Genomic DNA, 16,798 nt, shown 5'->3' with positions numbered 1-16,798 from the left:
ACCACTACCACCACTACCAGTACCACTACTACTATTACCACTACTACCAGTACCACTACCACCACTACCATTACCACTACCACTACTACCAGTGCCACTACCACTACTACTATTACCAGTACCCCTACTACCACTACTACCAGTACCAGTACCACTACTACCAGTGCCACTACCACTACTACCAGTGCCACTACCACCACTACCCTTACCACTACCACTACTACTATTACCAGTACCACTATTACCAGTGCCATTACCACTACTGCTATTACCACTACCACTACTACCACAACAACAACAACAACAACAACAACAACAACAACTACTAATAATAATAACAATAATATTACTTGTGATAATAATAATAATAATAATAATAATAATAATAATAATAATTCAGTTCCGGTTTCCTCCCACATACCAAAAACATGCATGTTCGGCTGACTGGTAACTCTAACTTGTCAGGGAAGAAGCAGGTAAAAGATAATGGATGGATGCTTTGTTATCTTTAGCTTCTGTTTTGCCTTTGAGTTCTGGCCTTTATATGTACTGTACTCTGGATTTGTGTGTAGCTGTCCAAAAGTGTAATTTTCATATATCATTTATCAATAAGTTCAGAATTACCTACACACCATGTAAAGAAACCCTAACATCAACTAAAATATGTAATGTCCTGTTAATCACTTGCCACCCCCCCTCCCCCACCGGCCCTGTGGTTTAGTTTCAGGATATCATGGCAGGTTTTCAGAAAGCCAGAGTCTGCTTGTGCTCCGTTCATGTAAATGCAATAGATCTGTCACATAAACATTCCTTTGGACATTCAGCTTTATCAGCTAAACGTGACGGTGCCAGTGTCCCCTCGGCCTTTAAATGTTATATTATGATGAGACAGCTGCAGCTGACACTCATTTTTGATTCTTCTCCAATCAAATCCTATTGGAATGATGCATAGATTGGTCCACGTTCCAAATAATGCCTGGATAGCTGATAAAATTAAAGACCAGGAATCCCTGAAGGGGCCATTATTAAGACGATACAGGCGGGAATGTCAGTTCAACTACGACACAATGCCAATCGCTAAGACAACATTCAGCCGACCCTCCTCCGTACACGAACAGCAGAGTACGTTCTTCCAGTGCATCACTACTGACTTCTGTGATATTCAGCTCTTTTCTCTTAGTCAGCGTTAATCTGACACTTACCCTAAATGACTTGGTGAACAAGCACCAACAGCAGAGGAAATGATTTGAGAGGAAGGAGAGACAGAAGCTCTTAATATCGTAGACCGAGTCTGACTGGCTTACGCTCCACATTCATCTCCCCCCCCTCGTCCAACAAGGTTTAGAATAGCAGTAAATGGAACTGCACTGGTTTGACAGGAGGGAATGATAATGGTAGGTGCAGTGTCTCTCAGTGTCGGTAGATAAAATACATCAAGTCTGACTTTTCTTCTCAAAGCTATTTTTTTTAGCGTCTTGGCAGGATGCCCATTTTTATCCAGGGAAAATTGACCCTGTTTATTGTTTAGGACACAATAACTTTTATAATAGGATTGCAGAGTTTATGGACATATACGTTTTGCCTCAGTTGTGGACAGCCAACTCTCAGTTTCTGTCGACACATGATTTAAAATAAATTCTGCTTTAGCTCATATTCTGATCACTGCTGCTGCAGCCTTGTAGTCTGCAAAAATAAAATTAGCTTAAAAAAAGATTTAGAAAATTTAAGTGAGATGAACACATGTGCATTTGTTGAACAGCTTAAAACTAATATTAGTGAAATTATTTTTTATTTAAAAAAAAAAAATAAGCTAAACACTTTAAAACAGGGCTACTCAATTGGCGGGCCACGAGCCCCTTGGTCACTTTGGTGACTTCAGTCTGGCCCACCAATGAGTTAATAAAATAAATAAATAAATAAATAATGTTCTGGGTTTGGGTTCTGTTTATTGCATTTATGACTCGATGCAACTTTAATTTTTTTTTTTTCTTTCAGCTTCTCCCTTCTTTCGGGGTCGCCACAGTGAACTAAATCACACAATGACTTGGCAATTATTTTTACGCCGGATGCCCTACCTGACACAACCACAGACCACCGAGCCACCAGTGTGGAGCAGAGAGCTGCCATCTTGGGCACCCAGGGGAGCAGAAGGTGGGGGTCAAGGGCCTTGATCAAAGAACCAGAGTGGGGAAAATGAGGGTGAAGGCAGGTGTGGATGCTTCACCTATCCCACCCACATTTTGAATCTCTCGACCTTGACCTATCTAAGTGGCTTCAAACATCTGTTAAGTTCCTGCCAAAAACCAATGCAGACATGTTCCTGTTTTTAGTTTTCTACATTGCTTTATAATCTAGCAGGTTTTTTTTCCACTACTTTTTCCTTTTGACTGTCCTTTTGGTTGCCATTTTATTTTAATTTGTTAAGAAAAAAAAATAATATAATATATATATATATATATATATATTTTTTTTTTTTTTCAATTTCGATTTTTTTTGTTATATATATATAACAAAAATATGTATGCCTCTTATGATCGTCTATTGTTGTCGATGTTATCCACTGTTGTCATCACTTTTTGTTAAATAAATCAGGTCTCTCTTGTAAATGAGTCCCTGAGGCTCAATGGGATTAACCTGTATAAATAAAGGTTGAACATTTTGATGTTTTTTGGTACCGGGAGTTGAACCAGCGATTTTCGGATCACAAGCTCACCTTCTCTAACCTCTGCGCCACCACTCCCTTATGATTCGATGCAACAAAATGAACAAATTACAAAGGTAACAGATCATTGTAATTCTTGTTTTATTTACATAGACTAAGATCAATTCAAGTCAATACCACATTTAAACTACTCTATTTTCTAACAAAATAGCTGCATGGTTGCATCATGGAAGTTGACAGACTGCTCGTAGGTAAAACCATCGCTGTCCTCTAGCTGCTTTCCAATCCTCTCCTTTCCTCACCAGGTTGATGGATATTTGCAGTGAGTCCCATTGTCCCTGTTGCTTCATTCTTTGTCTAAGTGAGTCTCCTTAGCTTACGTGCACGCTTCAGGGAACAGACAAAACAATCAGAGTAAACTCCAGGAGTTAGTGAGGGAAATCCCAACACTGATAGTGTGTTGTTGTTGTTTTAAACCTTACTCCCTTTCACCTTTTTCTTTTCTTTTCATCAAATAAAAAGGTAAAATTTTAGAATATTTTCAAATAAACTTTTGAGCTGAAATAAATGAATATCCACTAAATTATTGCAACCGCTGCCAACTTATAAACATAAATCCATTTAAGTTGCAGATGCTCGTATGTGTAAACAGCAGTAAGGTTGGTAGAGAAAATTGTAGGCACAAATATAAAAAAACAACAAAAACATTGTTTTTAATAATCTACAGTGCAGCTGAATTTTTGACAGCCTGAAATCAAAACTAAATTGTGTTCAGAGAAACAAAAGGCATGGTTTTGTTATTCATTAAATCTTACTATAGCAATGTAAGAAGCACAATTTTTGTGGACTGCAATGATAATCACAGCAAAAAAACAAACAAACAAGACATTTATATCTTATTAAATAGTAATGACTTATTATTTTTTATAATCTATTATCAAAAGTCCAGCAGCATGAGACACCCTCTGTACATTTTTTGTTTACCAGAATCATTAATCATTATTCTTAAAATAAATAAATAAATCACTGATAAAGAACTGGAGCAAAAAAAAAAAAAAAAAAAAACTGTTACAACTACTTGAACTATTAACAAGTTAATTTCTAATTAATATATAGTTTAGGAATATTTAAACATTGTGTATGGATAGCTAGACTTGGTGAGCTGTTAGATTCTTCATCCATTAACCTTAGAACGATTGTAAGTCCCATGTAGCTATTGTGGACAATACAATGTCATAGAAAGGACATGAATGTGTAGCTAGTACATATCTAGTAAACAATGATTGTAGTCAAAGAATGAACAGCTAGACTTTTAGACTGTCTAACTGAAAAGTCGTTTTCAAAAATTGTGTAATAATTACGACAGAGTCTTAGTAAGAAAAAAATACAATATTGCAAGGATAAAGATGCAGTATTACGAGAATAAAGTTGTATGAGAACAAAGTCGTAGTATTTACACAGACACACCGTATGCAGATAGGAGATATATATCCCATCTCTTTTTATTCCTGTTAGGCCAAATACAATTCAGAACACTGGCTAAAATGCATGAGCTAAATCCCAATCTTTGTTGGAAGCAGTCCATTTTATACGTTTTATTTTTTTGGACATGATAGAAGAAGACTCCGAGGTCAAACATCAGAGAGGATGTGCATATGTTTGCAGGCAAGTCTTTTTGTCTGTGGATCACATATCTTGAGCATCCTGAAGTAAAAACTAAAACCTCAGCTTTTAGCTTCTTTTCTCTCTCTTTTCCCTTGTATCTCACTCCGTCTCCCCCCTCTCCCTCTCGCACCCCCGCACAAACTCAGTTGGTGGTCAGAGAAAAGATCGGGCCTCATCTGCTTCTCGGTCAGTCCTACTGGGCAAAGAGAACCTGGCATCAACACTTTCCTCTAACAAGCTCTGCATCTTTCCACAATGTGCTGAGCAGTACCTAAAGGGACATCGGATCTCAGGGAGATAAAGAACGAGTCATGGAAAGGGTAATACTGTCAATTTGAAAATGTCTATAAATGTTTAATGACTGAAAACAAAACGTTGTGACTAACCATACAAAAAAAAAGGCTATTCAGCATGTGTTCTATAGGATGCAGTTGCTTTTTATTGTTGCTGTATTTCTGCTTGACAGTAAAATAACATCAAAACTGCCTTGCTCATGTCTAACCTTCTTAGACTATTCTACCAATGCCAGATCATTATAGGTGGTTTTTTAACCAATAAAAGATCTTCAAATAGAAAATATAGAGCCATTAATCTCAATAAAGAAGTAATTGATATGTGTTGTCATCATTTAATGTCCCCATACAATGACGACATGGGTTCTCTGCATTTAACCCATCACATGTGAGATACACCCGGGTGGAGCAGTGGGCAAGTGTGTGGGCACCCGGGGAGCAGTTAGGGATTGGGTGTCTTACTCAAGGACACCAAAAAAATGTGGGAATGGTGGGGAGTTGGGCCTGCAACTTTCTGGTCTCAAGTTGGCTGCCCTATCACTACACCACCTCAGCCTCAAATGGCACCTCATGGTTCTCATGGTAACTGGTACCATGGTACCGAAGATAGGGCTGGACAATAATTCAATATCAATATATATCACAATATACTTTTATTCAATAACGGTGATGTGAGTTTTAAGCACATTTTTAATATTTCACTGAAGCATTTCTTCTTCTGTTCGGGTTGAAGCGGCCACTTCCATCCGAACAGAAAAAGCTGCGAAACAGCTACGTAAGTGCGTGATGACGTACACCACACACAGAACTCGAGTCCAGAAGGAGCCAGCGGTAGCAGGCTAGGTTAAGCTCCAACGCACGGTAAGTTTGCTCTCCAAAATTAGTGCCCACGACCGTCAGAATGTGACGGAACAAGCTTTCACAAGTGAAGAGAAGGCAGATGACGTAACTGATAAGAGAGGAAAGACTAGTTTGTCGGTGTGGAAGCGGTTCGGCTTTCTAAGATCCGATAAACTGCAGGTTTCAGTCAGTGTGCTGCAAAATGTGACGGAGAGTCGTTTCTTCAAGCGGTGGGAACACATCGAACTTGTTCCACGTTTCCTACTCGATAGAATATGCCGAGAGTCAGAAGATGAAGAACAATAAAAGTTTGAGCCAACGTGTCCCTGAAACAACCCCCCCCCCCCCCCCCCCCCCAGCTGTATCAAAAGAGAATCACATGCGGCAAACACAAACGTTTGCTGCCTGGGTTGTGGCCATGTTGTTGTTTAAAGTTAAAACTATTACAATTGACAAAGATGAGAGTTTTATGCACATTTGAAGGCGATTTCAAATTTCTTTGAAGGTTAAATACAAATAAAAGGTGAACATTAATTTATTTGTCCAGTTTGTCCAGTTTTTCTGAGGCTCTTCTATTGCTTATATCGATATCGGAATTATATCGATATTGACCGAAATTAAGAAATGTATTGTGATAAAAGTTTTGGCCATATTGTCCAGCCCTAACTCAAAGGCAGCTGTACCTGAGTGGTTAGAGCAGTCGCCCTCTAATGGGAGAGTTGGGGGTTTGATTCCACCAGGAGTCACATGTTGAAGTGTACCTGGGCAAGACACTGAACCCCTCATTGCCTCTGATGTGTGTCCCATCGGTGTATGAATGTGATAAAGCACTGATTAGTCTCTACACATTCAGATTATCTTTGTAGAGATCTAGTAGTGTGCTGTGTGAATGGGTAAATGAGGGCACAAATTGTGTTGTAAAGAACTTTGAGTATCTTAATAAAACAGAAAAGCGTATATAAGTACATTTGTACAGTCCAGTTACCATTTACCTTTTTAGAAACAAACCCCCAAAAAATCAGTAGCTAACATGAGTCAAGATGAAGTTGTTTGAATTAAAAAAAAAATGTAACAGCAAGGTAGAAAGAATAACAACAAAAAAAAAAAAACTTGTGATCTCCATACATATATATTATTACATTACTGATTAATTATTGAAGTAAATCTCCTTTCCTAAAAAAAGCCCAAGATATTCCACATTAAAGTGAGTATTCATTATAAAGGCCAGTATGAGTGTGTGCCTGCCCTCCCTGACAGCAAATCTACTTTAATGGGAAACTGCTTAAATGTGTATTCTCTGTTGATCTTGATGTCACGTTTATTGCAGAGTAGTTAGAAGTTTTTTTTTATTTATTTACCTGGTGATGTACAGTGCTGCGTGATAGACTACCACGTGCTAAATATCAAAGACCAGATGCATTATCTCTTGCAAAACAACTGGTTCCCACAGACAATTGGCTGAGAATAATTAACAAGCTCTTAAATCAACTAATAGGTTCTAACATTCCAGGAGGTGTATCATCTTACATACCCCATTTTTGGATGAACCAAGCAGCTGCTCTTGTTGATTTCCTCCCATAAAAAAAACGTCTTATCTGAGTCAAATGAAAACCCTCTGGAGATACTATCAGTTTACTTCCATCCAAACAAGCTGCCACGGCTCTCATGCAGCAGTTAATTCATCTCAGATTGCTACCTCTAATTTACTCTGCATAACGAAAAAAAAACGCAGAGTCCAAAAACCTTAAAACCACTAGATTCTGAGAATATTCAGCCTGCACTTATCCTGAATTCTTTCTCAAATTGAGTTGAAGACAAGATTGATGCTCCAGTGCTTTTTTGGTACATCTCTTGTCCCTGCAAGACCTGCTTGAATTGATTTCTGAGCAGAGATTTATTCATACCGCACATCAAACATATTTCTTTAAAATATCTTACTTGGCTGCCTCATTCATAAGCTAAATGAACTCATATTGATAAATAAATAAATAAAAACGTAATCGGGCATAGCACACAACACAGGGCTTTACCTGGCAATGCTCCAGTCAGGTTCTATTTTCAGGACAGTGGGATCTTCAGTGTAGTTAAACTTGACTTCTGGGTTCCTGAGCTCAGCATCATCAATGTCCACCAAGACGGATGAACTTCCCGGTGCAAGTCCAGCTGGTGTATCACACACTATCTCGCGTGCATTTCTCCTGAAAGGGCAAAAAAAAAGAAAAAAAAAAGGCGGGGGGGGAAGCAATTTTATACCCAGTATACACCGATGGTTAAAAACAAATCAAAAGGACTTTCTAAAGAGCAGGAAACTACGTTTGAAATCAAATACAGACACAAAATGTCCAGTAAGGCGTGCATTTTAAATAAAAACAGGAGGTTACTTGCAAATAAAAAACAAAAACTAATTGAACATGTGGTATATTGAGTGTTTTTGCAGACTGGAACTGAACAGGGAATGAAAGTGAACCTTAACATATTTGGTGCAAGATATTCAAGTTGGTAGGAGTTACACAGTGAGAGGCAGTTTTTTGTTTGTTTGTCTGAGTCGGCGCAGAGTGACAGATCCTGGCGAGTGGAGGAAGATATTTTATCCAGGACGGGATCAGTGGCGGAGCCAGGAGGTAGCCAGTGGTCATTCTTGGGCCACCCCAAGGGCCACCCCAATCATTTGAGGAAACAACTTTTAAGCTAAATAAAAACTAGACAGCAAAGATTCACTAAATTATGTAGGTAGTCGGTTTACATTTATATACAGTATATGGCGGTGGCCATCTTAGATTTTGAAGTGGCAACCAAATTTTCAAAAGTAACTTTTCTTACGCCCAGATGCAGCCGCACAGCAAAAAGGAAGTTGATACTTCACTTGTTTTTAAAGTTATGCTCACAGAATGGGTGGATGGAGGTATAAACACAGCAAAAGTGATAAGTCTGCATATACTGTAAAGTATCTAGATTTCAACATCTGTTTCATAAGTGTTTGAATTTCCCCTGGTATTATAGAGTGTTTATTCCATTCAGTTTCTGCCTGCATTTTGATCAGTTCTCGGCACGTAAACAACTAAGTCGAGGCTGCTGGAGTTGTAAACAAACGCAGCAGTATTTACACTCTAAAAGATACATGCTTGCCAACTTTTCAACCTAATGGGGGGAATTTTTCCCCACCAAAAATGAGTCCATGCTGCGTGGACTGCATGCCCTCTTGGCTGCGGTCAGATCTTTGCATGAACCAGACCACCTGTGGTTTTATACCACGTTTCACTAAACGATGCACTTAATTGAGCTTAGATATCTAGACTCGGATAGGAGGTTAATGCTACGGATAAATATAGTTTAAATAAAAGCTTTTTTTTCTTCTTCTTACACCTGCTCCCTTCTTCAACTCGCACGAAGACGTGGCAATTGTTTTTACACTGGATGCCCTTCCTGACGTCACACAACCATAGACCACCGAGCTACCACAGCCCTCTGTGTGGAGTAGGGAGATGCTGACTAGGGCACCCAGGGGAGCAAATGGTGTTGGTTAAAGGCCTTGCTCAAGGGCCCAGAGTGGGGAAAATGAAGATGAAGGCAGAGCTTTCCCACCCACATTTTGATGTTGTCGATCAGGGGAATTGAACCGGCAATCTTCCTTCACAGGCCCACCTTCTCCAACCTCTGCGCCACCACTTCCCAACTTAAAAGCTACAAGAATGTTGTTATATTTTCAATAAAATGATGGATACGGGTGTGCAGTGAAACTTTAAACAGAAAATATGTCACTTCAGGATAAAAACAAAAATAATATAAAACTAACATGTCCCCCCTTCAGATTGTGCTTTTAGATAAAACAGAGACATATTTTTATGTATTTTATCCTTTTGTAGAAATATGATAAGGGATGGAAAAACAAAAATCAGGTCTTAAGTCATGTTTAATTACATTCATACCCAGCATTATTGGTGCACTGACAAGAAAAGCCACTCGGGAAGTGATGCAGAGAGATTTTGTGTGAGTTCGTCTCAATACATGTCCCACAGGCAAAATAAGAGTTTGATTTGCAGTCTTGAGTAAAGTCTTTGGAAGCAACATTATCTAATATGTATTTAGCACAGTTGAGTTGTGACTGCTTTTCTGGGTCAAGATTTCATAGAAGCGATGTATGTGTAAGCTCCATATACACTGTAGATGTGTTAAGGTGTGTATGCGCGCTTTCGTATACTATTTTACCTCTGCATAGTGGGGCAGCACAGATAGAAGAAAGTGTGTGAGATTTTCCATTATGCACACTTGCATGTTCCTTAGTCCGTAACCATAGCAACCCCATTCAGTAAAAAAAAAAAAAAAAAAAAGACAAACAAGAAAACATGTCCCAGCAATCTTCACAAGATGCCACAAACACAGTGGCACAGTTAGGGTGTGACAGATAAAGACAGAGTTGAGATGAGGGAGCAGTTGTTGTGAAGAGGAGTCTGTGGGATTACTGTGAGGAGGCTGCTGCACAGAAATGACTGCTGTGACATCAAAGCTAGTATACAGTGGCTTCAATGGAGATTAGCTACGGGGCGCTAATCCAGAATTTGACATGCAAGCAACTGTGGTGATAGTTTGGATTTTTTTTTTTTTTTTTTTTTTTTCCCCCATGAACTAGATTAGGGGGAAGCTTGTGAGTTCACACAAAGGGATCCTGTGTGTCATGACGGCAACAGGCAAAAGCATCACTTCTTACCAAGTCATCGTCTCTCTCACACACACAAACCCAACCTGATACACCGATTACATGCTTACATGTGTGTGCAATACCTTTATGATAATAATGTTTCAAATTAACATGCAGACCTATCTTTAAATATTAATTTTTGTTTATGCATATAATTTAAAATATAATTTCTAGTATTCACTGCCATTATTTTCACTTTTCTTAGAATTGTTAAGTGCCCCATGTGTTTCCTAGATGGTGTCTGAGTGTCCACAATAAATCATTTTAATTATATTGCTAAATAAACCTATATATATATATATCTTACCTTTTAAAGTGGCAGAGTTGTGGTCCAATGCTGACAGACACGTAGCTGCCTGCGTTAAGATAGCTTCCTTCAATGGTGACTCGAGTGCCGCCCGAAATGGGTCCCTGAGATGGCTGGATACGGGTGAAGTATGGAGTCTGCAAGACAACACAAAAACATTTGTTTAGTCTAATTTTACATTTAAAATAACTAACTTTAAAATGTAAATAATTATGAATATATAACTGGTTATAAGAATAATTTAGGGGTATTGTTACTTGAACCCGACAGATATATCGGTAGGGCCGATATATCAGTTGGGCTCTAATTGTTACTCATAAAATCACTAGTAAGTTACTTAATTCAACAGAGTTTTGACTGAACACCTTCTTAAAAATTCCAAAAGTCTGATTAACATTTTCCCTCGTCGTTTCCTTACCACAAAGGTGAATGGTCGTGGTGATAGGGCTCTATAGTCATTGACACAGTCTCTCACACACACCTCCACCTGAGCTTCTTGAACTCTGTAGCCAGTAGCATCATTCAGCAGACACACAATTCTGTAAAACAGATAGTTTGAAAGTTGCTGAAAACACAAGTGTGTGCAATTCAAATAATAAAAGCATAGGGCTGCATATACAAAACCCTTACCATTCCAGCATTAAACATACAATGACAAAATTAATGAGTCAGACAACCACAGTAGGCTTTGCATACCACACTATACCAAAGTACCTCTCAAAAGAAGGTACTTTAGTGGTGAAGAAAATAAAAGAATAATGCAAGATTTCAGCTAGGAAATTGTCCCGGGGTGACAAGAATAATGTACAGAATGACAAATGTGCATGCAATTTTTGAATAGAGATGCCCTCTATCTCAACATGCATCATTTCCCAACTAACTGCACTTCAGGGAGATTGTTTGATCTGCGTGAACTCAATTCCTCAGCCGTGCAGGACCCAGCAGAGGAGTAAATGTCAGGACAGAAGGTTGAGGAAAATAAAGGAAAGAGCATATGTAGCAAGTAATAGAACAGAGCAAGAAAAGGGAATCCACTGAGAAACACATAAACTGAGGTCACTTTTATTCAGTTGCTGAGTGACGCAGCACTTACAGGGAAATATGTTTCTCGAGTTTTACTGGTCAAGGAGAGGGATGTATTCAAATCAGTGTCTGGTCTTTTTTTAAACCATTTAAGCATACTTTTGATCATGCTGGAATGTGTATCCTCTGTTTGTTGACTTACCGTTCAGCGCTAACATACTCTTCCTCAACAGGCACACAGGGCACCTTCCCCAGCCTGACACCCATCTGAATGTCTCTAAATTGCAGACCCAGGTTTTCCCCCAAGATGGTCACCCTGGTTCCCCCTTGACGAGGTCCTGTCTCAGGGTATAACTGGAAAAGAGGGTAGACATATATGAAAGAAGGTGCATTTAGTGTATTTTTATTCAACAGTCCAGGCCAATTGGTTACATACATTTGCATAAATGAAAATGCAAGTTCAAGATAGGAGTAGAGAAATGAATTAAACATTTTACATGCTGTTCCCATTTGACCAATTTTACATCTGAAAATTGTCTTTAAACATGATACTGTCACGTATAGGCATTAGAATTCACTGAGCCAGTAGCCCATTGATCCAACTGTACACGTTCTCCTTGCAGAATAGCACTTATCTGTTGATTTGAGTTTTAATGAAGAAGAATCACCATCTCGGCTTTGAAAAAAAAAAAAAAACACCAAAAACAAGAAAAAGGGAGAAAAGGCACTCCGCCAATACACTGAACCAAAGTGCCATCATCTCAGCTTGATTGAAACTTATTACTGAGGCTTGGCTTCATCGGTGGGGCTGTGGCGGTGCGGTGCTCAGTTGCGTCGACAAACCATAATGTGATTTATCTAGCCAGATTATGGTGCGTAGCCGGGACAGGTGTGGTGTGACAAAACAAATATGGTGACTGATGAACGGTGCTTGTCACAAATGCACGCTTTAAGCATGAACATGAACACGCACAGCCCTATTCCCCAACAAACATCATGAGGTAATTATGTGTAATCAGCCCATCACACTGTTGTCATGTGGCACTTGGCTGAGCAGACATTGCAGTGTGGGAAACCAGAATCAGATGTACAGTACACAGGAGCATTTCAACACCAAATATATTGCCAAACAAAAATGTAAAGAAGAGTACTAGTTTGTGAACAGTTTGAAGAAATGTTGAAATTTAACACAAAGAGCACAAGCCGAGATACAAACTCTTTCCAGCACATAGCTTCAGACAAAAATATCTGCAAGGTTGGCTAATGGACAACACAGCTGGAGCACTTGGAGGTAAATATCTTTCTTTCAGGCACAGAACAGTTATTAATGCAGCTGAATTATTGAGTTTTCCACCTGAAAATTAACGTTCACTTTGGGCAACTTTATATATATATATATATATATATATATATAACAATACCCTAGATACAGTACAAACTTGTTTTAAATGGCCATGAGATATTGCTCTGACATATAAATGAAGTTAAAAAAAAATTGTTAAAACAAACAAAACAAACAAAAAAATCAGTAAAATCAGTTTCTCATGCAAGTATCAGCCGATTTGTGATTTCCCAAAATTAAGGAAATAGGGGCCGATAAATTAGCCGCACTGCTATATATATATTTGTTGTTTTTTTTGTTTGTTTGTTTGTTTGTTTTTTGGGGGGGGTGGGGTTCTGCTTATTGCATTTATGACTCAGTGCAATAAAACAAACACATTGAAAAATTAATAGATCATTGTAAAACTTGGTTTATTCATATAATGACTTTAATCGCTGGAAGTCCGGCCCCCCAGCTGTTGGCTTTCAGAGACTGTGGCCCCCTGAGCAGTTTTGTTGAATAGCCTTGAACTAAGCAGACCCGAAAATATGTTTAATATAAAAAGACAAGTCTGTATTAGGGGTTGAACGAGTATATACTTTTTAAACTCGACATTAACATAATAAAACCCGAGTAGAACTAGAGTAGTTGATGACGTCATAGATCTCAAGATACAAAAATAAATAAATAAATAAATAAAACTGCAACAAAAGGTAATTATTTACAAAAAAAAAAGACCAACAAAACATCGGGAGCATATATTATGCTCCTACCATTTATCATACTGCAAAAAAGTCACAGAAAAAACTAAACTATTAGTTATTATTATTAAACTGCAAACGTGAAGAAACATGCAGCACGTCAAAAACGAAACTTAAAACAGTGGGGGGGGGGGGGTCGACCACCCCGCACCACCGCCAGCTGTGGTGTGCATTAAGTTTAGTTTTAGAGATTAATATATTTATAGATTATTTTTATAGGTTTAGAGATTAATATTTTTTGCTTTTTGTTTGTGAAACAAGGTCAGAGGAAGCTGGTTCTGGTTCGGTGGATTGGACCCGGTGTTACACCATACTCTGTGACCTGCAACAGTGAAACACCACCCCCTACGGTCATATGGTGGTCACATAAAATGATGTCACTACGGATACTCGACGTTACATTTTTAACCTCGATAGATGTCCTAGCAATCGATGTGTAGATTACTCGAGTACTCTGTTAATGCCCTAGTCTGTACATGATGCCAGAAATGAGGATTCCCAAGATGACTTCTGCCTCACAAAGCAGCCAACCTAAATTACTCTCCCTGCTGGTGATGGGCCATAAAGACAGCAACGTTTTCCAGCTTGGCCCAACCAAGACCCAGGAACTAAGGAACAAACACCAAGCAATCACCAACAAGTTATTCCTAGTCAAGACTGCAAGAGGGTGTTCCAGTATTTCTATCTAAGGCAAGATAAACCATTTTCTGTGATCTTCTTTTGTTAAGTTCTCCAGTTTGTTCAAAGAAAGATCCCTCGCCTGATGCCCCAGACAACATAGCCCCCAGGATTTGGGAGTGCAAAAATACTTTCATCGTGTTAAGTTGCCAATATTCCTCTAAATCTGAGGTTCTGGTTATCATCAGTAAAAATGTAGAATGATCCAGGGTGAGGGGAAATCTTTGCCTCAGTCAAAGGAGGTCAAGTATCTAGGAGTCTTGTTCACAAGTGATGGTAGGATGGTGGAAAATAATGGTAAATGGACTGTACTTATATAGCACCTTTGTATTTTATCAAGATACTCAAAGCACTTTACATTCACAACCTGTGCCCTCATTTACCCATTCATACAGAACTTTACTAGATTGAAGACTAATCAATGCTTTAGATCACATTCATACACTGATGGGACACACATCGGAGGCAATGAGGGGTTCAGTGTCTTGCCCAGGGACACTTCAGAATGTGACTGCTGGTGGAATAGAACCCCTAACTTCAGTCATAGGGGCTGACTTGATTCAGACTTGGCCTTTGGCAGCATGACAGCTTCGTGCTCATCACTGTTGCCTCACAGCAAGAAAGTCTTTGGTTCAAACCTCGGTTTGGACCTGGGGACTTTCTGTATGGGGTTTGCATGTTTTCTTCATGTTTCTGTGGGTTTTAAATGGGTACGCCAGTTCCCTCACACAGTCCACAAACTTGCACGTTTAGGCTGCCTTCATGCTCAGGCCCCCTTGCAAAATAGATTGTGGTGATCTGAATGGACTTGACCTGGTAAAATAAAGGTTAATAAATAATAAATAAATAAAATAGAGATAGGGTAAAGAGCTCTGTCATCTAGAGGAGCTCAAAATAGAGCCGCTGCTCCTCTATATCAAAATGAATCTAAAAAGGTAGGTTGGACATTTGTTTGAAATGCTTTCCAGGCACATCTCTTTATAGGTTTTCTTAACATGTCTCACCTCAGCAAAATCCCAAACTTGCTAAAAGATTACATAACGTCCCTGGTCTGGAAACACCTTGGGATCCTCCAGGAGGAGTTGGACAGTGTCATTAGGGAGAGGGATGTCTGGGTTTCCCTTCTCCACTTGTTGCTTTTGTGACCCAACCACATCAAAGCAGAAAAAGATTAGGTGATGGATGTGGATGGAAACACAAGCTTCTTAGAAAACGAAAACAAAAGAGTAATAAGTAGATAATCAGATCAAAGTATGCATGACTGGAAAAAGTCATAAAACATACAGTATTTGGTTAGTTTCAATCATTTGGAAAACAACGTATACCAGAAGAGGATAATCTTTTGTCACAACTAAAATTGACCTAAAATACACATATGGAAACTTAACCCTAACAAGTTCCACAATCCACACCCAAAAACAACAACAAAAAACTAAACATTATTATAACCGTTTTCCAGAAAACCACATTATGGACGTTTTTGCATGTTGTGAAAGACGAAAAAAGATGAAGAGGGAGAAGAAAAAAAAAAAATGCAGTACTAAAATATACTACACTAAAGAGACTTTCCTGAGCTTACAAAATACAATTTTATTAAATCAATGGAAGTGGGGTATAAACAGATGGGATCTGTCACGTGTTTAAGAGAAATATTGATTATATCGACTGAAAAAATGATGATGGTGGTGGTGATGTTCGGTGTTGCACCATAAACTGAATCAAAATACTAAGACTGAGAGAAGTGTACTCTGGCCATGGACAACTCTGCCTAGTATTTGGGAGCTGACTCCCTTCAGAATCTCAGGTGCCAGGAGAGCCCCAGCATTTTGGTTTCACAAACACAATAGCAGATAAACACTGACAGGAGTGGAGAGCCATTATGCTCTAGGGTACAATATGGGCAACAGATGTGTGAACATGGGGCTTCACATGGGTTTGCACTGTGCGATACCACAAAACAACCTCAGCTAGCCACGAGCCCTTGGATATAAACACTGCCAGAGCCACAGACAGAGAGGCAACAGAGGAAGAGAAATAAGAGTGATGTTAAAGTGATTATTACTATTATTAGGGCAGGGGGGAGTGGGGTTGAGTCGGGAGAAAACAGAAAGATGATGGGAACACAATCTGTCACACTACAAAGACGCATGCCAGAGCAAAATGGCTTTGAACACTTTATACAGAGTTTGCATAAAGACAAAATATTGAGTATAAATTATATTTTACTTTTTGTATGCAGCTCTGCCAAGACTGTTCTGTACGAACAACTCTTCTTCAGTGGTAGAAGCAGAGTTAGTGTACAAAATGAAGGTCCTCCCTTAAAACATTTATAAAGCTTTTTTTGTCTTCTTCTTCTAGATATCCTAAGGTTTTACAAATCTTTTGGTAGAACTAAAGGTAACAAAAGGGTGGCCCTTTAGTGACCTCTTTATCTTTTGGAACATAAAAATATGGATGAGAAAAGATAGTACTGCAAATGTATTTACCATTGTATTTTTACATTTCATATATATATATATATATATATATATATATATATATATATATATATA

The 16,798-nt window shown here is 38.7% G+C and overlaps 1 protein-coding gene across 1 annotated transcript in view; it reads right to left on the bottom strand.

Moving 5' to 3' along the window:
* LOC119417330 (plexin-A1) overlaps positions 1-16,798 on the bottom strand; it is a 163,650-nt gene that overhangs the window by 1,847 nt on the left and 145,005 nt on the right. Inside the window, exons 12-15 of the mRNA XM_037684538.1 lie at positions 11,689-11,840; positions 10,882-11,002; positions 10,464-10,600; positions 7,491-7,658 (exon numbers count right to left, since the gene is read on the bottom strand). Of these exons, the coding sequence (XP_037540466.1) occupies positions 7,491-7,658; positions 10,464-10,600; positions 10,882-11,002; positions 11,689-11,840 (578 nt within the window). The remainder of the gene's footprint in view (positions 1-7,490; positions 7,659-10,463; positions 10,601-10,881; positions 11,003-11,688; positions 11,841-16,798) is intronic.

The sequence above is a fragment of the Nematolebias whitei genome, chromosome 11 (genome assembly GCF_014905685.2).
Source record: "Nematolebias whitei isolate Nwh7 chromosome 11, NemWhi1, whole genome shotgun sequence".
Taxonomy (NCBI): domain Eukaryota; kingdom Metazoa; phylum Chordata; class Actinopteri; order Cyprinodontiformes; family Rivulidae; genus Nematolebias; species Nematolebias whitei.
The sequence above is the reverse complement of the archived record's forward strand: the minus strand, read 5'-3'. Positions and strand labels throughout refer to the sequence as shown.